Below are 22,623 nucleotides of genomic sequence, written 5' to 3'. Positions count from 1 at the left end.
CACTGAGACATCAGTGCTTGGAGATGGAGAAAGATTTATTCGAATTGGCCAAAATGAGAAGGCAGGAGGATAGGTTCTCTCAAATCTGCCTTAATAAGAGAAGAGAGCAGGGGGTTTTATAGAGCTAAGGGGCTTGGCAGGAGGAGTTTTGGAGAAACAAAAGGGTATTCCATGTTTCTTTCACTGTAGATAAGCCCCTGGGCAATCTGACTTCTGGATGTCAATGGCAGCTGGGGGCTGGTTATCTGGTGATCCTGGAAGGCATTCTTTTTCTTCTGTAAAACAAGCTCATAAACACTTGCAACCCTTGAGTCACCCCTCAGGTTGAACAAGAAAATAGCAAATTGACTAGATCAACTTCTTTTAATAACAAGGGAAAAAGGTAATCTCATTGAATATTTACAGTAAGCCTCAGGTACCTGGCTTCAGACAGCACAGAACTTGAGCCTCATGGTTACCTGCCCTGAGGAGCAAGGGATCCAGATTATTAATACACCAACTCCTAGCACTCATAGCTTTCAAGCCGCTCTCAGGGGCATTAATTGTTTGGCACTTCTGGCCAACCAAGTAGCAGGCAAAGCTGACTCTGGAGTCCAGAGAGAGTCTTCAGTCAAAGAAAACAGGTGCTGGCAGTTAGAAAGGTGGTATGCACAGAAGTCGGTAACGATGAGGGGTTTTGAGCAGGGGATCAAAGCCTCAGCTACCCACTGAGCCTGAGTATGCCATTCCCCACTTTTAGGCCTTTTCTGAAACCACCATCCGAAACACCTTCCCCATCTCAGTTCCCCAAGTTCTTCTGACACGTAAACAACTCCCAGAAACTATTTTCTCAAAGAGGTTTTCTTGAATTTGTCAAAGAATACTATCAGCCAGACTATCACAGCTTTGTTGGCACAAAAGTTAGCCCAAACACTTGTGCCTTCCACACAATGATGAAGCTGTTTTGGGATCTTGGGTAGACACCAACTCTCATAGAGGGGCACGTGCAGTGCAATAGGATGCCAAGGATGCAGGATGGGTGGTCATTGAAACATTCCCCTCTCCACCCCTACTCTCCACCCCAAGGTCTACACATAACCCTCCCAGCTCCCAACATTTCCCTCCAGGCCTGCTGGCTCTCCACTTTCTCAAAGAGGAGATAACATAGCTGATACCTCTCAGTTTCTCTGATGTCATTATTATCTGATGACAGCAACTTTCTTAGAAACGTGAACCTTCTGATAAGAGCAAATAGCTGATAACAGATTGTTATCTTTTATTAAATTCATTTACTGGGTAAGCTTTCAAGGGGATTTGCAATTTGGAAAAAGTTAACTGAAATGTAAACTTCTCTAAGGAGGGGCCTGATTCTTGAGCATTCCCAGGACTTGGTGCAACTGAGAGGCAGGCAGAAGATAGTTCTGAACAGGAGGACTGTGGAACCTAATGGGCCCATCAGGTTCAGTCCTTCCCTGGTCTTCACCTAACTGCCCATGTCCACTAATGGGTCATCAACCCAAGAGGACTGGGCAGGGAGAAAGTCTGGTCATTAAAATCCAGTGTGTGGACAAAGTGAAGAAGCCGCTGATGGTGAAGTAAGGAACTGCACCAAGACCCCAGATATTAGATCTAGATGATGTGGCAGTTTCTGTAACCTTGTAAAGTAGTTGGGCTGGAATTTCAGGATCATGTGGTTAAGGGATAAGATGTTTAGTAATTCCCCTCTTCCCCACCTCAAGGCTTCCTGGCAAGACCTCACCTGGACACCAACCCTGAAGCATCTGTGGTAGTAAGGACTTGAGAACCTTGCTCTTTGCGCTTAGTGCAGTAAACTTTCACTGCTCTGTGATTTTCATCTTCACCAAGCTTCTGATCCAGGCCTCTGAGCAACGACTTCAGGGCCGTCCTGATTCTGCCGCTTACTTCATGACCAAGGGTCTGCTACAGCACCAGATTATTTCATTCATTTTTCAAATATTTATTAAACATCTACCATGTGCCAGGCACTGTTCTAGATACTTTCCTATCTTTTCCAGCATTTAACAAAATGTCCTACATACAGAAAAGCACATAAACCTACGTGTGCGTTTTAAAGAATAATTAAAAGGCAGTATCTCTATAACCACTACCCAGGGCAAGAAATGTTATGCCCCAGAGCATCCCCTCACACCCTCTTCTCTCTCCTAGGGCTATAAACACTATCCTGACATTTGTGATAATAATTTCTTGCTTGTCTTTATTGTTATTCATCTATACATGGATTTCTAAACAATAGTCTGTGACTTTGCCTGATTTTGGACCCTATAGAAATGGAACTGGAATGTATGTATTCTGTCTTGTTTCTTTTGTGCTACAGTGTTGGCAAGCTTCATCCCTGTAGTTGCATATGGTGGCAGTCATTCATTTTGTTGTTGTATAGTATTCCACTGGTTGAAATACTATCAATTTATATATCCATTTGACTGTTGATGAACTGATTGCTTCTAATTTTTGGCTACTAGAAACAATGGTTCTAGGACCATTTTGTACTCATATACAGGTTTGTGAGCTTCTAGTGAAATTTCAGAGTCTTCATCTTTTGTTCCATCCTGTGAGAATCACTGCTTTTTAGAACCACCAGGATTCTCCTCAATCATCTAGTTGGACTCTCCCTAATTTTACAAGGGGCAACTGAGGCCAAGGGGCAGTGGTGACTGGCCCAAGGTCACTCAGGCAGATGGTGGCAGAACTTAGATGATAATCAGGGTCCTTTCCAGATTAGTCCACTTCCATGTGCCAGGGAAGACATGTGGCTCCCAAAGCTGAAGGGACTTGGCAGAGGGGCACTAGGGTAAGATGAGTGAGGCATTAGCCTCTAGTGCAAAATTTAAGGGGACACAAAAATACTTGGTAATCAAGATAAATAAATAATACATTAATGCAATTTTTTAAAAAATCTGCCAAGTATAGCCTGTGCCAGCCACTGGTTTTTGTAAGGTTTTACTGGAACCAGAGCCATGATTATGGTGTGGTGAGTCAGGCAGGGTCCTGAAAACACTGGGTTGAATCCCGTCTTTGTTTAAAATTGAGATATTTTTGTTCACCATGAATTTTTTGTATTAATTTTGATTTTTTGAAATATTGCATTAAAATGTTGTTTATGTTGATTACTGAGTTTTGGGGCGCCTCCTTAAATTCTGTGCCAGAGACCAGCGTCTCACTCGCCTCACCCCGATCCTAACCTTGGGACTCCTCTCTCTTCAACCTCGCCATCTTAACCCTCCAGCGCTTTCCAGCCCCGGCCCCGCATCACTGCCTCCTGCCCCTAGGGGGCGCTGTCGTCCTGCCCTCGGCACATCATTCCCTCTCTCAATTCCCAGGTGAGGCGCGCGTCCGGGAGCAGAGGGAAGGGGCGCGCTCGGGGACAGGTCCGGCGCGTGCGCGTTCAAAGCCGCTGGGCCTGGATGCCCGGGTGAACCCTCACCGAGGGTACCTTGCCTAACGCGGGGCATTGGGCTCTGACACCTCTCGCTTTAGGAAAGCTCGCCCCTAGCCATTTCCTTTCTAGTTGGGGACTGGAATGGCGGTTCCTACGCGGCTCTTTGTGGGGTGCTCACTTTGACCGTTTCGTCCCCTTCTCGGGAAGGCCAGGGCACAGGTAGGGGCAGTTTTTTTGGAAGTGAGAAGCAAGCAGGGCGGGCCAGGAATAGAGCGCCCCCTGGCCGAGGCTGGGTAAGGACGCCCGGAGCCCTCGGCATCCCGGTCTCGGGGGCTGGGAGGACTCTCTCGTACCTGGCTTCGTGGGCAGGGGTCAAGGCACCTCCTGCTCCTAGTGCCCCTTGCGGGGGACTACATTTCCCAGCAGGCCCCGCGGAGGCTGCCGGCGGAGGCGCCTCAGCGGAGTCCCTTTCCCAGAGCCCGGCGCCCAGCTGCGAGGACTCGGCCTCGGAACCGCCGCGTTCCCTTGGGGGTCGGCCCTCGCGGGGCTGGGGCCCTCAGCAAGGCTTCGGCTGGCCTTCTCGGAGTTGGGGTCTGGCCCTCTTTGGAGAGTGGGGGTGACCGGCCTCCGCTCGTCTGCACCCCCGGGTGTCATGCAGGAGGCAGGCGGGCATGGGATCTCTCTGGGTAAGAGCTAACAAGCGGCAGCAGCAGCCCGGGCCTGCTGCCTCCTACCTGGAGCAGGGGGCGTTTCTGAACACACGCCTCCGCGGAGCCCTTTTGATGGGGAGCTCCATGACCCCCGCAAGCACACTGGTGGTATCAGGGGTAGAAGGGGCAGGACAAGCATCTCCACTGCCCTTTTCAGCTTTCCACTGTCCATTCGCATCCTGGAGTCCAGTCATTCGATCAGCTAGCTCATCTCCCAACTATTCCCTCAAGCGACACTTGCTGCACTGCAGCCCCTCCCCTAAGAATCTAGGTTCCTGCTATTCCCAAGGCCTCCCCTGCATTCTGCCTTTAACCACCGCACCACACACAAAATGTCATAAACACTCAGCTCCCTCAGGTCTAGGTTTCTCAGAACTTTCCACTAAGCCACTGTGACTAAATGCCTGAATATCCCCAGCTCAGAGACACTCCTTTAGGCTTGGATGATTTGGTGAGGTTAGATTTTATAATGTAATATTGAGTCCAGCTACAGAGAGCTGCACACTCCTCAGTTCAGGGCCTTGACTTTAGTTTATTAATACCCTGGACCCATTCCTCAGAAGGAAGGAACTGTAGTGAAAGAAGGATAAGCTGTGGTTACTGAGGATAAACTGAGATATCCCTTTAGTTCAAAGATTCTCAACCTTGGCTGTATGTTAACCCTTGTTACTCCTGGGTGCACCCTGGGCAAAAGAATTTTTTAAAACTCCTGGGTAATTCTAATGAACAGCCTAGGTCAAGACCCACTGCTTTAACCCCTAGGGCAGGCAGGGTGGGGCCTGGGAGGGCCAGAAGCACTGGGCCAGGCGCCTCCAGCTGGCAGCAGCCTCAACTTTTTATCCCAATGTGCTGCACAAATTGTTTTTAACATTTTCTGTGTGTCCCATGCTGTGAAAACAGGAAGGACTGCCCTACAGTAAGAAGCATATCTGACAGCCTTGTGTAAGAGAATTGGCAAAAAAGTGAAACAACCAAAAAGGCCAACAGGAAGCACAATATCAGGAAGAGGTAAGGAAAGCCTGGACTAGATTAGTGACAGGAAATGTAGGAGGGGACAGCTGTGATAGTTACAGAAAGAGTGATGGATTATGGTGGCTAAATAGATCAACGTTTTTGGAAGCCTGTGGTGCTTTTAATTGTCACAAGGGCTAACTGCACTAACACGTCCCAGCTGACTCCCAGAGGAGAGTTGCCAGGTCTGCTGTGGTCTTCCTAGGGCCTTCAGGAACATGAATGGGCCGGGGTCATTGTGGCTGGCCAATCTCAGGCACTAGCAAATTGAACTGCAGCCGTTCATACTGTTAAAAGAGCTGCCTTGTGGAGGCCAGAGGCCCTTTCTTATATGAGGCAGCAGCTGTGCTCCTGGGATGATTCCTACACAAGAGATTCAACAGGGGAAAACTAAGCTCTGTGCGTGGCATGAAGATGCTCATTAGAGCGCTATCTATAATAATGATATATTCCAATAATAAAGGAAATGAATAAAATATATTTTAAGCAAAAGAATTGTGTGTAGCCATTAAAATATGATCATCATGAAAGAATACGAATGAACCAGGAAAAGTTCATAAGTTAAAAAAGAATGCACATCTTCCTTTTAGAAAGCAAATTTAGATTCATCTTTTGCTTGGAGTAGTTGCCTCTTGCTTAGTATCTAAACTATGATTATAGAGTAGTTAAAATATGTAGGCGTGTTGGCAAAGCCTGAAGAAACATGCAAACATGAAAATATTTTTCTTCGGGGAAGTGGAATTATGGAGGAAAGGGGGTTTCTTTTTCAAAGTTGTCTTAATGAAAGGCATGGTGGCATAGAAATTAGGAGGCATCTCTCGAGCCAGACCCTTTGGGTCATGGTTCTGCCACTTACCATATAGATGACCTTTGGCAAGGTTAGGACCTTTCAGTGCCTCTGTTTCTTCATCTGTAAAATGGGGTAATAGTCTCTATCTTAGAGAGTTGTGAGGCTTAATCAATATGTGGAAACTCTTAGAATGGTACCTGGCACATAGTAAGTACTCTATAAGTGCTAGCTATTTAAACTGTTACTGTTTTATTTATAATTTAATAAAATCTTTTCAACATAATTGGCCGATCAGCATCGATAACTCCTGTCCACCCTCTACATCTTGGAAAAAGCTTAGCATATTTGTGCTGACAACTTTATTGAAGTTACATATAATAAAATGCACCCTTTTTAAGTGTACACTCTGGTGATTTTTGATAAATGCATAGACTAGTGTAACCACCGTCACAATCAAGATATGACATTTCTATTACCCCTCAAAGTTTTCATGTCCCTTTGCAGTTAGCCACTCCCTCCCCAACCCAGCCCCATTGATGTGCTTTCTGTCCCTATAAATTAGTTTTGCTTATTGTTGAGTTTCATATAAATGGCACACAGTATGTACTCTTTAATGTCTGGCTTCTCTGATCTAACATAATTTCACCTATTTGTTGCATGTAACAATAATTGTTCCTTTTTGTTGCTGAGTAGTATTCCATTATCTGGATATCTCACAATTTGCTTATCTCTTCAGCAGTTGGTGGACACTTGGATTGTGTCCAGCTTTTCCCTCTTATGAATAAAGCTGCTGTGCATCTTTGTAAAAAAGTCTTTGTGTGGACGTGTTTTCATTTTTCTTGGGCAAATTCCTAAGAGTAGAATTGTTGGGTCATGTGGTAGGTGGACATTTAATTTACTGTGAACAAACTGTCAAACTGTTTTCCAAAGTGGCTGGACCATTTTACATCTCACCAGCAATGTATGAGAGGACCAGTGGCTCCACATCCTTGGCAACACTTGGTATTGTCATTCTATTTAATTTTAGCCATTCTAGTGGGTGCGTAGTGGTACTCCTCATGGTTTTTAATTTGCATTTCCCTGGTGACTGAGGATAGCACATCACTTTTAAACAGTAGCTCACTCCTAGGGAAGAAAGGAGAGAGATGAGTCAAAAGAAGTTTCACCATTTCAAGCTTAGATGTCCAAGAGAATGAAAACTAACGCCACTGACAAAGAAGAGTGAAATTGGGAATCAGCGATTACTTGGCAGAGGGATATTAAATCTGAAGTGATGGCAGGGCATTAAGGGGGAAGTATCTGAGGAGCAGCATGAGTTGCAGGCTTGGAGCTCAGGTGAGAGGTCAGGGCCAGATAAAGCACAGGCAGGGGGAGCACAGGGGGTGAACTGAGGGCCAGGGATCAAGTCTTGGGGTTCAGAGTGGCCAGAAGCAGCGTCCCCTAGTCCTCATTTCCAAGTAATGGGAAATCTAGACTAATAAGCTTGATAGGCCTAAAAACAGACAAAATTAGCATACTTCTGTATGAGCCACTGGGATATTTACTAGTCCTATTGCAAACTCTACTCTTGGATAATTTGATTATTGAGATTTAAAATTAGAAGTTTACCTATAGCCTCCTTTTAAAAATTAGACTTTCCAGTCTTGTTTGTGGCAAATTGTTTAATTATCTTCTTGACCTGAGTGCCTCCCTTCTATTAATCACCTTAGCCAATAAAACAATAATGTCTTTCCTTCTGCTGTTGAAGTTGATCCTTTCTTGATGGTTTGTATTCAGATGTTCCAGGCTAATATGAATGATCCTTCCTTGCAACACTTTCATTCAGGATGAAGATGACAAAGTCTAAGACTACTAAAACTCTTACAACCCCAAGTGATATTTTAAATTACATCTTACTATCAAGAAGCACTGACTAGTTGATTCTGAAAGGAAAGTCTCCTTTACAGTTTTATAGCAAAACTGTCTTCTGTGGTTTATTCTCCCTCTCTGGGGAGAATTATGGTGCAGGAATCTGAAATCTCCAATTTCTTTCACAGGAACTGGGAACAAGAATGAGGACAAGCTTATTCAAGAGGATGGGCCCAGTAATGGGGAACATCAAGAGATATGCCCAAGAACAGTGTCATCTACTTGTGGATTCAAAGAATCTCAAGAAACCCCTTCAGGTGACATTGCCCAGAATCTTAAATTAGAGAAATCTCAAGACAACCCCTTGAAGATTGGGGGCTGGGTACCACTCCCAGACTGTGAACTCACTGGCCACAGGAAACCTGTGCCTGGTGAGAGACCCTACAGCCGCACTGACTGTGGCAAGAGCTTCCAGCATAGTTACTCTCTGACTCGTCATCTTCAAACCTCACAGTTTACAGAAGGATTTAGGGAGGTGGTAGGCAAAGGTACGTTACTGAAATGCGGGTATGTTCTCGGCATGGACAACGATAATATTAAGTGATGTCTTAATATCAGTGATTAATAAATTATTTCTCTTATGCTTTTTAAAATGTTATTTCAAAAATTATTTGTTGGTTTTCCCAACAATGTGCTATTAGAGTGAAGAAAAACTGAGTTCCTCTATGAGAATTCAAAGGGCATAGAAGTCCTTAATATCCAGTTTCCAAGCTCGCTACCCCAGTCCTTGATTCCTTTTTCTCCCATTGCTCTGCACCTCCAACTCAAGTCCCATCAGGCACCACATCCTATTTGTTCTGCTTCAGAAAGTTTTCTCAAGTTCACCCTCTCCTCTCTGTTGCCAGTTCTTCTGCCGTGAGTGCAAATCCTTGTCATCATTTGCCTGGATTATTGCAAAAGACTCCTAATCAGCTTCCGCTGCTTCCAGTCTCCGCGTTCCGGTTCATCATCCATAGAATCCACCAGTTAGATTCCTCTCTTAAACCCCAGACTCCAACACTAAATCTGAAGTCACTCCCCTGCTTAAAAGCATCGGCCCCCCAACATGGCCCACAGAATAGAGTTCAAATGCTTCCGCACTGCATCCGTGGCTTCTCAGTTTGGTTTGCCCAACCTCTGCAGCTGTACTGGCCATAGCCCTTCACACTTCTGGGCCTGAACACTTGTTTTGTTTCCCTCAACTGCCCAGAATATGCTCCCCGCTTTTCTGTCCCCCAAATTTGTCCTACTGATCATGTGAGCCACAGCTCCACTGAAAGCTTTCCCAAACTCTCAATCACACTTGGTGTGGTAACTGCTGCAGTGGCATTGTGAACCATCGAGAATGTCTGGTCACATGCCTGTCTCCCCCAGTAGACTGAGCTCCGTGAGAACAGAGACCCTGACACAGTGCCTGACTCCCTGCAGGTGCTCAGTAAATATTAATCGAATCAAGGAACCACTTCCAGTTGCTCAGGTTTTTATGCTAAGACTCAGGTTTCTTTTAATTTTTTTATTTATTTTTTCCCCCAAAGCCCCAGTAGATAGTTGTATGTCATAGCTGCACTTCCTTCTAGTTGCTGTATGTGGGACACGGCCTCAGCATGGCCAGAGAAGCGGTGCATCGGTGTGCGCCCGGGATCCGAACCCGGGCCGCCAGCAGTGGAGCGCGCGCACTTAACCGCTAAGCCACGGGGCCGGCCCATCAGGTTTCTTTTATCCTTGTTGTCCTCCTCAGATATAATGTGGACATACTTGGAAAATTAACCAAAGTGACCATGAAAGTGACCACCCCGATCGTTGATTCGCCTGCCATTCAATGATTCGTGGTTATTTCTACAGTGATAACAGAGAAAAGTAAATGAAAACAGTGCTGTTTACTTGAGTCCAGTGCATTTCATCCACACATTTGCAGTAATGAGATCACCACAAATTGTCAGAGTGGTCTCATCAAATTTTCAGCATCATTGATAGTACAGACAGGCCTCCAAGTGTATTTTCAGTAATCAGCATTTGTGGTGGCAAAATACCAGTTTAGAAAATATCTAAGATTAATAAGTCACCATTTGGGGGCCTCTTTATATACCGGCTGGCCTGGTGAACACGGCACGTAGGATATGAGATGAAGGTCTCATAATGAAAGCAGCAACTTCAAACTCTGGGGCGTGGTATAACTGCTGCCTGGGCTTGAGTTACAGCAGTCGTGCGGCCAACTGAGCACAAGTGTGCCTGGCTCAGCTAAAATCTTCAGTGTCTCAGCATTAGATACATATTCCAGAGAAATCAGGTCACAGCATATAGATTTATGTATTTACTTATCTGTTGAGTGAGTGAGTGAGGAAGATTGGCCCTGAGCTAACATCTGTTCTCATCTTCCTTTATTTTGTATATGGGACACTGGCACAGCATGGCTTGATGAGTGGTGTGTAGGTCCACGCCCAGGATGCGAACCCCGGGCCGCCAAAGCGGAGCGTGTGACCTTAACCACTATGCCCCTGGACAGGGCCTGCGTATAGATTTATTTTGATACATAACACTACACTATTATTAAATGGAAGAAGAAAATAAAAGTACAAAGACTCAGCCATTAAACCTTTAGCAAGTTGGGTTATATCTCAATGTGTAATTTATTTGACTACATTTTAATAAATACTAGATCCCTTCACTTCAAGAGCCCATTAAGTTTAATTCATTAAAGCCGTACATATTCCAGAATGTTTATTAAAGACATTTATATCTATCATATCTACAAAAGAAGGCAAAAAACTTTCAATAAAACATGGATCACAGTACAGGGGAACAGAAATTGAAAATTTGCTGGTAAAAGTTTAGAGATGTGCTATACAAGCTTCACAGAAAACGTTTTGAAATTAATGAAGACTTAACATCCCAACTCAAACTGCCTTTTTGTTCTTTCATGAAACTGAAAAGTCTAAGGGTACAGATCTTTCTCAATTCTGGCACATCTTGATCCAGGGGTTCAAATAATATTAACAAGGCTAGATCTCTCCCCATCATTCAGGTCTGCTCTGAAAAATGGCTTCAATATTGGCTTCAATCTGAGTGTCCAGCAACTCCAAGTCTGGCTGAAGTACTACTGTGTCTCAATAGTCCAAGAAAGAAGTCCCAACATTGAGACTCATGGACCTGCGCCCCTCCCAAACCAATCACTATGGCCAGGAGAACAGAATGCTCTGATTGGCTAGGCCTGGATCATGTGGCCCCTCTTGGAGCTGGAGGAGAGAGTAAACCCCACCTGAACTGAAAATGAGAGGGAGTGGAGGTGATTTCACAAAGAAAACCTGGGTTGTTATTATCAGAAGAAGGCATGCGTATGTTGGACAGATGACACAAAACAATAGATGTCCATTTTAACAAGCTTCTAGCCCCTTCCAAGGGCAGAGGGAGCTAATAGCCCCTCTTTAGAGCCTATCATACTGTTGTCATTAGCCCACTGGTGGGTTCTACCCCGATTCTCTCTTATCTCCAACTCCCTTTACCATTCACCATAGCTAACCCATGTCCTGTATCATCGTTCAGTTGTCTTTCTGGGACAATTCCAATTTCAAATATTCTGTCCTAGAGCACCCATAAACAAAATTAACATTTAGTAGATCACATGTTGGATTGATCTTTGCTTTGGAAAATATGGTCAAGGTATGTAGCATCCCAGGAAAGCGGCACAAGAGAAACTGACTCGGAGTCAATACCCTTCACCACCAACAGCTGAGGAATGTCTGAAAAGGGGCTGGGATGCTACCCACTGGGGTTTACTTAACAACTGGTAAGTTTGTTCTTCCCTCTGCCTAAGGCAAAGAAAAACCTAAACATCTAGAAACTGGAAGCTTTGGCAGCAACTCAATTAATTAATTATATAAGCGAGAACTTATGAAACAATGATGGGTACACAGATGGCAGGAGCTGGCTCTGACTGCCTCTACAGAGAGGCAGCTAAGACAAAACCACGATCAGCCTGGACAAGCAGACTGCCTCACAGAGGTCTCTGGGTACATGGGCTGGCACACCACATGAGGGCGAGAGCAACAGAGGATGGTGGCAGCCCTCAGGGCACTCACCAAGTACTAGCAAGAAAAGTTCTTAGCGGGAACTTCCAGCTGAGACAAAGGGGTGGGAATCCCTAGGGAACTGAGTGGAGTGAGGGGAGTTTTCAGGTAAAAACACCCCTCTTTATTTCTGTTTTCTCCAAGAGCCATAATCATAAGTAGGGAGGGGTTTGAGGGGACTGTGTGTGGAGGGAGATGCCAAGGAACTTTAACCAGAAAAAGGCCCCATCTTCTCAGCAGCAGTTCCAAAGTTCAACTGGGAAAAAGCAACTGTAGCAAGAATTCCTTTATAGCTCACTGAGGGCTCAGGAATAATTTAGCAACACTGTATAACATCTGACTGTACAACATTGTGTAACATCTGACTGTACAATACTGTATAACGTTTGACTGTTCAATGAGGTTCCTAAAACAAGAAAAAAGCCAAAGAAAGTTAAGTAGAAGCTAAGATCAGTTTAGAACCAAGAAGAGGAAAAGGTATGGAGCCCCATCTTAAAATGTACTTTCCTCATTTTTCTTTTATATATTTAGATTAGGTATATAAAATTCATTTTTCTCATATATTAAATTCATGTCAGGTACACCAGCTCTTGATCAAAGCTGGAGGCATCCTATTGGATTGTAGTTCTGAAAAGGCATTTCTATAGGGTTAACCAAAGTAACATGGTTCAAGCATTCATTAAATACATATTTTTAGAATACCTACTTCATAACAGGTTCTGTGCTGGTGCTGAGGACAGAACAGTGAACAAGGCAGACCTGCCCTGTCTTGCAGCTTTCTAGCGACCTGTTTTGGTAGAGGGTTGATACAGGCCTGCCTAGGTTCCCTTTTTTTTCCTCCAAGTAGTCAGATTTTTTCAGATTGAAATAACACATGTACTTGGCAGTAGATATTTGTCAAGTTTGTGGCTGCCCAGCATCTTTTGAATACTCTTCCTATATTTGGAGATTTTCTCGAAAGATACAATTCCTGCCTCCCTAAGGCAGAAGCTAGAACTCAATTTCTCAGCCTTTCTCAAAGCCAGGACACAGGCAATGACGTAGGTGTCACCAGTTGGTGCCCACATGATTCTCTGATTCAGAAGAGATGCCAGCTTCATGAAGAATCCAGTTTCAAGAGGTGGGGAGGGTGGAAGAATCTGGCTTTCCGGGGCAACACTCACGAAGTTTCTGGCATCCAGCATCCAGCAATCTGAACTGTGGTGGTGTCTCACTGCAGCTGGCCCACAGAATGGTTTGTTTCTGGCGGTACAGATCATACGCCTCTCTGGCCACACCAGGGACACTGTGAGCTACCTAAGATTTTCAATTGCTTATCTTTTTTTTTTTTTTTTTGCAGGGAAAGATTCACCCTGAGCTAACATCTGTCGCCAATCTTCCTCTTTTTTTTCCCCCTCCCCAAAGCCCCAGTGCATGTTTGTATATCCTAGTTGTAAGTCATTCTAGTTCTTCTGTGTGAGGTGCTACCACAGCATGGCAACTGACAGACAGGTGGTGTGGTTCCACACCTGGGAAGCGAACCCAGGCCACAGAAGCAGTGAGCACTGAACTTTTAACCACTAGGCCATCAGGGCTGGCTCTTGCTTATCTTTTTAAAACTACTTAGAATGAGTTCTGTTCTTTGCAAAGAACTGTGGCTAATACATATACTGAGCTACTGTTAGGTGCCAGACTCTAAGCTGGCATATTCCTATGTTACTTTACTTAAACTTCATAAACATCATTTAAGGTACAAATTATTATACATTTTACAGATGAAAAAACTGAGATTTGAAAGGACACTTAATTCATTCCACAAATATTTAAGGCCTACTGCGTGCCAGACACTGGGAATAGAGTATTGAAAAAAATAGTTCCCTGCAACAGGAAAAAGAAAGGCATATTGTGTTTTAAATGTCCCCTTACCAAAATAAGAGGCACAGTATAGCAGCTGTCTGGAGAGAAGGCCCTCATGCCAGTAGGCCCCATTTTAAATATAGAAAACCCCTAAAAATAGCCACCCATGTTACAGACTCAACAGGTGATTGGCCCAAAAAGAGGGGAGGAGAACCTAGGCCTCAGGGAAGGAGACTGAAAGGACAGTCTGCTGTTCCCAGCTTCTCTCACCGCAATGGCTCTCCCTCTGAGGTCCTTGAGTCGGGGCTTGGCCAGTGCAGCCAAGGGAGACCACGGAGGGGCAGGAGGTGAGTGGGGCCGGGGCCTGACCCTGTGGCTTCTTGACTTGCCCACCTGTCCCCCCAACCCGCCACTGGGGCCCTCCAGGGTCCTGGCAACACCCCCACTAGCCAACTCCCCCTGCCCCCCCCAGCTTCTCTCACCCCTGCCTTTCCCGCTGCAGCCAGCACCTGGCGCCTCCTGACCTTCATGCTGGCGCTCCCGAGCGTGGCCCTCTGCACCCTCAACTCCTGGCTCCACTCGGGCCACCGCCAGCGCCCCGAGTTCATCGCCTACCACCACCTCCGTATCCGCACCAAGGTACAAGTCCCCAGCACTGGGACGGGAGCGAGAGGGCAGCCAAGGGGGTGCAGGGGGACCCCGAGGCCCAGACGGCGCTGACAACTCGCTCTCCCCCCCTCTCTCCACAGCCCTTCTCCTGGGGAGACGGCAACCACACCCTCTTCCACAATCCCAGAGTCAACCCTCTGCCTACGGGCTACGAACGGCCCTGAAGCCTGGGCGGACGCCCTCAGGTGCAATAAAGGTGTGGAAGCTGTGTGTGTCGGCAGGCTCTATGGGGACCACCGGGCAGGTGGGAGCCGGGAGGACCGAGGTGGGGGGCGGGGGACGTAGGAGGAACGGGGGAGCGGGGGGAGCCCCGCGCTCCTGCTGAGCGCATGCGCACAGTGCAGCTGGCGCTGCACGTGCTCTTCTAAGGCCCTGACTTGGGAGGTGCTAGAGGGAACATCCCTGATGAACAGGTAGGAGATTGCTGCTCCTTCTCTCTCACCTATTAATAATTAGGGCTCTAGACTGTAAATGGCTTTCACATACACAGTAACTCTGGGAACAAGATATACTTTTTGTTCCCCTTTTCCAGAGGGGGAATTTGAGATTCTCAGAGATTAAATGACTTAAATTTAGGCAGCTCATCAGAGGCCCTGTGGGAACACAGAACTGCAGACCCTGAAGTACCACTTTTTGCCTGACACACATTGACAGCACCTGGGAATTCCAGCTATCTGGAGACAACCATGATTTCAAATATAGGATCTACTGCCCTATGTGTGAGGTTTCCTGACCTAATTCTGGATTTGGAATAATTCAGGCATTCTCTATGACCACCTTTAATGGGTCTTCTGTATTAGTTTGGGAAATCAGATGCTCCTGTCTGGAAGCCTGGCTCTCCTAGCTTCCCGGGACTCCATTCAAGGGGAACATTGGTTCAAACGAAGCCCTGAACATTTCCTTCACCTTCTAGGACAGTCTGCTCACTTGCCATTACCAAGGAGCCTGCAGCCCATGCTGAAACTCACACGCAACACACACACACACACACACACACACACACACACACAGAGCCTCCTTTGGCCTCCTCCCCTGACACGACTCACCGCACCATTAAGAAAAAATGATCACAGGCCCCAGTCACCTGAGAAAGTGAGAGAACATTTCCTATACCCACAAGCAGGTTCCCCCAGCTTTTCTTAGAACAGCACTCAGGTCCCTGAATTAGAGCTCTTTCATACGAGGAAAATGTGTGTAAACATCATTTTCATTTAATGTGACAATTCTTATACATATGAAAATTCATGCTGGCATCATGCCTGCTTCTGTAAATGTGGGTCATCATTGAAGACATCTGGCAGCTATGTAAAAGTGTAAAAATCTTTCAATGCCTTGGGAAGGTGGCTTAGCACTTGGTAAGTTGCTCAGGCCAGTCCAGATCTATGCAGAAGTTATTCCCATGGGAGTAGATTTGTAGTCTGAGGCAAGACTGCCCATGGGGGCGGAGATAAACAGGAAAATGGATTATTACGACAAAGGCAAATCTGTGGCCTCATAGCCGAAATCCTCCCCACTGAATGTGGCAGTGTCTTCGGGCTTGTTATGCAGCATCTCTTTGTACTGACGTTTGAAGAAGCCAAGCTATGAGGGGAAGTAAATTGGAAAAGCTGGGTAAGAGGGCAGGGAACAAAGTTGGGAGTAGGAAGAAGCTGAGAGAGAAGAAGGGAACTAAGCTGACTTGTATTTGTGTGCCAGAATGCTTATGTGAACAACAGCTGTCGTGTACTGAGACTCTACTGTGTGCCGAGCACAGTGGTTCTACACACAATCTATAGCAGAAAAGCATAGATTCTGTAGTCAGGCAGGCCTGTGTACGTACCCTGGCCTCATTTCTGTCTCACTTCAGCTACTCTGTGATGTAGGCATTATTATCATTTCAAAAATTAGGGAACAGTTTCAGAGAGGTTGAGCAACTTGCCTGACATTAAACAGTGAGTAAGACAGAGCCAAAGTGTGCGCCCAGGCCTGCCTGACTCCACTGACTGAGTTCTTCCCACTGTACTATCCTGTCTGTGGGAGGGCTTGGGTCGGATGCTGGTGGTGTCAAGAGTGGGATGAAAACACTCACCTTGTACAGTGTAGCTGTGATGAGAGCCAGAAGCAGCAGTCCTCCCACAGAGCTGCCCACAATGAGGGGGATAGGATCATAGACCTCATACTCTTCTAGCACCATCTCCATCTGATTTGGGGATCAGAAAGTATCAGGCCTCTTGCTGTCCCAGACTCTTCCTGGTTTCCCCAGTTTTTAACTCCCTACCCTCCTTCATCAGGCCCTGGGTGAGATACAGAAGCACTCATAGGCTTAGGGACAACTGTCCTGCCCAGGGACCTTCATCCTTCCTCCCTCCAGGCTTGCGAGCCTCCCACCCAGAATCACAGATTTAGCAGCAGGAGCCCTCTTACCAACCTGACCACTGCCTACCATACAGTCACTACCTGGGCTCTCAAAAATGCCTCCTGTCCTGGAAGCTGGGAATACACAGATCTGTCGAATGTGATTTCAGCCACACTCACAACCAACACCTTCTTCTGCAATGTCTGCAAAAGAGAGGGAGAGAGCTGGAGAACTAGCTCTGAGGAAGGCTCAGAGTTTGAGAAATGTCCTGACTTGAGGATGGGCACAGACATATCAAGCGCCACCTGAATCCGGGGGAGGGACTCTGCTGTTGGGCCCACACACCTGTTTGACCCAGCCGAAGCTGAGGTTGCCTTTCAGGATGAAGTCAAGTTCCTCCTGGATGCTGAAGGAGGGGATGTCACAGCGGAACCTCAGGCAGTCAGCAATGGAGCAGTTCTAGGGACAGGAGAGGAATGAAGTTGAGCAGGGTCTTAACTTAGGGAGGCACCACAAGAGAAAATAAAGTCTGTCAGATTTGGGGTGAGGAATAGATGGACAATTACAGGCCGTATATATAGCTCTGAAACCTGGCAATACTTTTCCCTGTATCCCCCAGTGCACAGCTGGTCCTGCAGTGGGAGTCCAGGGCCTTTCTCACCAGCACGGAACTCCTTGGAATTTGGGTCTGGAAGTCAGAAAGCTGGGGAGGTTCCCTCTCTGACACACAGGGGAGACTCTAGTGAGAGAGAGAAATAGCAACCAAGTGATCAAAATTTCACTGGTAAGAGGCTGTGAGGCACTGGGATCAGACCCTGGAGATTGAGGAAAGGCAGGCACCTGTGAAGGGGCCACCACAGCCACTTCCCACACAGCCACACCATTCAGCAGGATGGGAACCCAGAAATTAATGCTGATGGCCAGATCTCGCTGACTCAGGTTATTCACCTGCAGAAAATTGAGACAGAACATTACTGCGGTCCGTGGAGCATCCCAAATCCCACTTCTTTCCTGGCACTAGCCCTTGGTTCCTCTCCATGTTTCTCCACCAGCTTCCAATGTTTGCAGCCCCATGGGAGGGCAGACATGGCTATTCCCTGGCCTCTTACACGATATCGATGCTCAGCTTCTCTCCTGCTCTTCTCATCAGAAGTTGAAAAGTTGAAGTACTTGGTGGATTCTTCCTGCCTGGAGAGAGAAGGCTTGTTGGTGAAAAACAGCCCTGGGATCATCCTCAGTTGTGCCCCAGCCTGCTGCCGAGTGCTCTGTTGGGCCCAGGAGATGACCCAGGGAAATAGTGATGGTCCCCATATGCCTCTGCAGCCTCAGCTTCAGCTCCTCTGCCCCCATGTCCTTCGCCCCGGTCACACAGAACTGGTAGATCGTCCCTTGATACCTCAGCTCTTTCACATCACCATGACTTTGCTCAAGCTTTTTCTTCTGCTTGGAATGTTTTTACCCACTCCCCTTCTGGAAATTTTCACTTAAAGGCCCACCTTAAACATCACCTCTTCTAACATTTAAACATTTCCCATGGGAAAAAGGTGTTCACATTGCTTTGTCTAGTATTACCTGGCCTCAGGTAATGCTTGCAGAAGCTGCTGCCAGAACAAATAAGCCTAAGAGGACTCCAGGGAATGATGGCTGGATCACTCAGGAAAAAATGGAGAGCAAGCCCCTCCATGATGGGAATGAAGAAAGTGGATGTGGCTATCCTGGGGTAGTTAAGTAAATGTGAGGGAATATAGTGCATGAACACAAGCCCATGGAGAGGACATAAATATTCCAGGCTGAAGGTGGCTTTCCACCCATCCACCCATCTATCCGTCCATCTATCCATCCATCCATCCATCCATCTATCTATCCATGGCCTCCTTCAACAAACATTTACCATGTGCCAGGCTGTGTGCTTGGTCCAGAGAGTCAACAGTTAATGAGCCATAACCCCTGCCTTCGCAGAGCTTAACATCTAAGGTCTCAGTGGAATCAGGCAAACAAGCAGAGGGACCTGCAGGTTTCACCAGCAACTAGTGTACAGAAGCCAGGCCAGCCATACGGAAACTCCGTGGGCCCCCCAGTTTCCCACCAGATGTGACGGTCAGCTTGATGATTAAGAACATGAGGCCAGACCGCCTGGGTTCACATCTCAGTTCCACCACTTCCTACCTGAGTAACTTGAGGCAAGCTGCGTAACCTCTCTGGAGCCCTGTAGTTTTTTTCTCTTTAAAATGGGGATGCTAATAATAGTGCGTACCTATAATAGAGTTGTGATGAGGTCTGCAGCAGTGCCATAAATGTTAACATTTTTTTTTCCCCTTAGTATGCTAGCCTTCCCCCTGCCTCCCCACCCCAACCCTTTCTCTCTCTGCTTCAGTTTTCTCACCTTAAAACCTTCCAGTTCTAAACCTCTTTTCATATTTGAGTAAATCATTCAGCTTCCCCTGCCCTTGCAGAGGCGTGTAGTATATGACCGTGGGCACAAGCTCTAGAGCCAGACCACCTGGGTTTGATTCCTGATTCTGCCACTTACCAGCCAAATGACAGGGCAAGTTATTTAACCTCTTGATTTCTTTGTTAGTGAAAAGGGGGATAACAGTAACTATATTATAGAGTTATTAGAGGATTAAATGCATGTAAATACATGTAAAGTACTTAAAACAATGCCTGCCACATCATAAGTATATATAACTGTAAGCTCTTATTATAAGTTTCAGTATTTCCCAAGGATAGAAGGGGAAATTCACACATGGAGTTTGGAAGGGGATCATTGCTTGATCCTCCCCTCCCTAGTTCCTCTAAAAATTTGTACAGTAGCAGCAGCAGCAGCAAACTCTGTCCCATGGCAATATGATAAGCTTCTGACCAACTCTTTAAACCTCTAGAGTTTAGCCAGGTGCGTGGGGCTCCTTGCTCTGCCTCCAGCCTAGCCCACCCCTGCTCCTCCCCCCACCTTCAGAACCCAGACCAGCAGCCCTACACTTGCCTTTCCTGTGGCCTGCCTCGGCCTTGGGCTCTTAGTGACCTTCCCGACAGTTTCTCACATCTCTGCTCTCCTTTGAGTTTTGTGAAAACCTGACCTTTTCTTTCCTCTGTGTAGTGACAGACCATATCCTGTGGGGCACATGCTCCCCGCTTCAGAGTACTCAGAGAAGCCTCGGTCTCAGTCTGGTAGCTTTGCTTCAGCACATTTGTGTTTAGCACAAAGGAAAGGACTGGCTTCACGTTAAATGCGCTTGCATCTTGGAGGGAGAGTGGGAAGTACATGGTGGTGGCAAGGTGTGTGTGTCTCATCAGCAGGCCAGTTCATCAGAGAAGCAAGAATTTCGGTATATGGTATTATAGTATAAATAGATGGCTGGTCACAAGTATTCTCATGTAAGGAATCAGAGGGGCTGGCTTAGATACCCAACCACAAAAGAGCAAGCTGGGCTGCCGGAGGAGATACTAGGCTTAGAAGAAGGTCAGAGGTCCAAGGGGAGGGCTGGGGATTAAGCACCTGCTGATCACTGTGTAGACGGCATATTTCACCGGGAGCTCCAGCTGGAAGGTAGTCTTGCTGCTTGTAGGCTTATTATTCTCACTGGAGAAAGAGAGAGAGAGGGGAGCCCAGTTGGAAAGGAATCCAGGAGAGGAGTCTCTGGCTGGGGCATGTGACCAGAGGGTGTGGGATGCATCATACCTCGCCTGGGCTCACCTGCTTGCATTGGCCATCAGAAGCAACTTGTCTCCCAGGTTGGCCTTGTAGGAGACATCAAATGTGACAATGAAGGTGCCCTGAGAGAACAAGAAGAAGCAATGGGGATAGGGAAGGTCATAGGGGAGTGAGGGGAGGAAATGGGTCAGGACAAGGGAGAAGAGTGACAAGGATTTGGGGGGAAGTACTGACCTTAGAGCCCTCACGGAAGATAGGGTGGTTGATGCTACAGCTGCAGTTCCTCAGGCCCTTGTTCTCAGTAGGCACTGCCTCACATGCCAGGCGCAGTGGGCGCTGATGGAGTCTCTTCCAAAGGAGGAGAATGAATTTTAAAAAGTTACCCACATGCATATATGGGCTTGATATCTAACAGTGGTGGCACTTCAGAGCAGTAAAGAAAAAACATATTTTTCATTAAATGGTCCTGGGGAAATTGGCCCATACCACAAAAAAACAAGAAAAACATTGGATTCCCTACCTCACTCCATACATTAAAATAAATTCCAACTGGATTAAAGACTTAAATGCAAAAAGGCAAAATTATATAGCTTTTAGAAGCTAATATAGCAGAATATTTTCATAACCTTGGGGTAGGGAAGTATTTCTTAAACAAGATCCACACACAAAACCACTAAATACAAAGGAAAAGATTAGTAAAAATAAACCACAATCAAATTAAGACATTCTGTTTATTAAAAGACACTAAAAGAGACTGAAAAGACAAGCAGCAGGATTGGGAAAGATATTTGAACATGTATAACTGGAAAAGGACTAATAACAAGAACATGTAAAGAACTCTTACAACTCAATAAGAAAAAGATGGACAACTCAATAGAAGAATAAGAAAAAAACTTGGATAGGCACTTCCTAAAGAATAAATTCAAAGGACCAGGAAATATATGAAACGTTGCTCAGCCTCATCAGAGAAATGCAAGTTAAAACTGCAAGGAAATATCATTACTCACCCACCAGATTGACAAAAATTAAAAAGTCTGACAATGCCAAGTGTAAGAGTGGATGGAAAGCCATAGGAACTCTCAGACACTGCTGATGGAAGTGTAAATAAGTGAAAATGGTTTGGCTTTACTTATTAAAATTGAAGATACACATACCCAATGATCTAATAATTCCACATGTGGTATATACCTTCCAAATATTATGCATAGGTGCACCAGGATACATGCTCAAGAATGGTCATGGCCAAAATCAGGAAACAACTCAAATGACCATCAACTGTGGAATGGGTAAATAAATTGTGGTATAGTCACACAAAGAGATTCCATATAGCAATGAGAATATTCTAAAGCCACAAGCAACAACACGGATGAATTTCACAAACATAATATTGAAGAAAAGAAGAAAGACACAAAAGAACATACAACATGTTTCCATTCATATAAAGCTCAACTATTGGCAAAACAGAACAGTATTATCTAGGAATACACTCCTGGATGGTAAAACTATAAAGAAATACAAGAAATTGATTATCACAAAGTCAGAATAGTGATTACTTTTGGGTGAGGTTATGATGAGGAAAGGCACATAGTGACAGGGCTTCTGGGGATGCTAGCAGTGTTTTTTCTTGACCTGGAGGCTACTTGTATAGATATTTGCTTAATATTATTCATTAAACTATACATAAAGCATAAAAGTGCTTTATGCACTTTTCTCTGTATGTGTGTGTTTTTTATATTTCATCATAGAAGAATTAAAAGAAACCTACTATAACCCAGGCCAGGGGAGAGGACCCAGCCAACTAGAGCCCAAAGGAGCTGTTTACCTGGGATCCTAATACTCGTCGATAGGACAGCCCTGCTGGGTAGTAGAAGTTGATCATGCTTCCATAGGAATCCTCGCCCTCATTCCACACAGTCACTGTCACATTGAGCTCCAGGGAGCTCCCCACCACCAGGGTCTGCAAGCTGAAGGAGGAAGGACAAGACTGGGAAAGAGACTCCATTGGAAATAGGTTGGAATTGGTTCAAGGGCGGGGGCAGGACTGTGGGAACACGTAAGCTGTGGGCTGATAACATTCTAATCAAAATCATGTCTTTGTTAGAAGGAGAGCCAAAGGGCAACACAAGCACTTCTCATCCTACGAGGATGGGAGTCCCAAAAGCTTGAGTATCTGGATATGAAAGGAGATAGAGCTCACCCTGAGAAGCTGAGGTTGATACTCAGATCCCCTTCACAGAGACGATCTTGCCCACAGTTCTTCTCAAAGGGGAGC

At 46.0% G+C, this 22,623-nt stretch overlaps 2 protein-coding genes and 1 long non-coding RNA gene across 9 annotated transcripts in view; 2 read left to right on the top strand and 1 right to left on the bottom strand.

The window, feature by feature from the left end:
- Positions 1-3,931: 3,931 nt before the first annotated feature.
- On the top strand, positions 3,932-8,358 carry LOC147913631 (uncharacterized). The gene is made up of 3 exons (XR_015556444.1): positions 3,932-4,083; positions 5,008-5,115; positions 7,945-8,358. It is a non-coding gene; the product is annotated as an uncharacterized LOC147913631 (long non-coding RNA).
- Positions 8,359-13,907: 5,549 nt separating this feature from the next.
- Positions 13,908-14,568, top strand: COX6A2 (cytochrome c oxidase subunit 6A2). Its single transcript, XM_004439471.3, has 3 exons — positions 13,908-14,042; positions 14,198-14,334; positions 14,445-14,568. Exons 1-3 carry the CDS (start codon positions 13,970-13,972, stop codon positions 14,526-14,528), a joined length of 294 nt encoding a protein of 97 aa, XP_004439528.1. The 5' UTR covers positions 13,908-13,969; the 3' UTR covers positions 14,529-14,568.
- Positions 14,569-15,515: 947 nt separating this feature from the next.
- The window catches only part of ITGAD (integrin subunit alpha D), a 31,902-nt gene continuing 24,794 nt past the window's right edge, over positions 15,516-22,623 (bottom strand). For 2 of the 7 annotated variants that reach the window (XM_087417364.1, XM_087417365.1), the window contains exons 18-29: positions 22,549-22,622; positions 22,174-22,315; positions 20,586-20,699; positions 20,394-20,473; positions 20,196-20,279; positions 17,809-17,887; positions 17,540-17,647; positions 17,361-17,438; positions 17,045-17,158; positions 16,801-16,902; positions 16,433-16,543; positions 15,516-15,945 (exon numbers count right to left, since the gene is read on the bottom strand). In XM_087417364.1, the coding sequence (XP_087273490.1) occupies positions 15,832-15,945; positions 16,433-16,543; positions 16,801-16,902; positions 17,045-17,158; positions 17,361-17,438; positions 17,540-17,647; positions 17,809-17,887; positions 20,196-20,279; positions 20,394-20,473; positions 20,586-20,699; positions 22,174-22,315; positions 22,549-22,622 (1,200 nt within the window). In that variant the 3' untranslated portion in view covers positions 15,516-15,831. Of the gene's footprint in view, positions 15,946-16,432; positions 16,544-16,786; positions 16,903-17,044; positions 17,159-17,289; positions 17,439-17,539; positions 17,648-17,808; positions 17,888-20,195; positions 20,280-20,393; positions 20,474-20,585; positions 20,700-22,173; positions 22,316-22,548; position 22,623 lie in introns of those variants that run through there. The other 5 variants (XM_087417366.1, XM_087417367.1, XM_004439533.3 and 2 more) reach the window with 4 other exon arrangements.

Source organism: Ceratotherium simum, chromosome 26 (assembly GCF_057802395.1).
Source record: "Ceratotherium simum simum isolate JZ-2026a chromosome 26, ASM5780239v1, whole genome shotgun sequence".
Lineage (NCBI taxonomy): Eukaryota > Metazoa > Chordata > Mammalia > Perissodactyla > Rhinocerotidae > Ceratotherium > Ceratotherium simum.
This window is presented reverse-complemented; position numbering and strand designations above follow the sequence as displayed.

What these genes read in the sequence shown, in the direction of transcription:
- COX6A2 (XM_004439471.3), top strand. Translation starts at nt 13,970, where the DNA reads ATGGCTCTCCCTCTGAGGTCCTTGAGTCGGGGCTTGGCCAGTGCAGCC. An exon ending in AGACCACGGAGGGGCAGGAG is followed by an intron (nt 14,043 to 14,197) that starts GTGAGTGGGGCC and finishes TTCCCGCTGCAG; the next exon opens with CCAGCACCTGGCGCCTCCTG. An exon ending in ACCTCCGTATCCGCACCAAG is followed by an intron (nt 14,335 to 14,444) that starts GTACAAGTCCCC and finishes CTCTCTCCACAG; the next exon opens with CCCTTCTCCTGGGGAGACGG.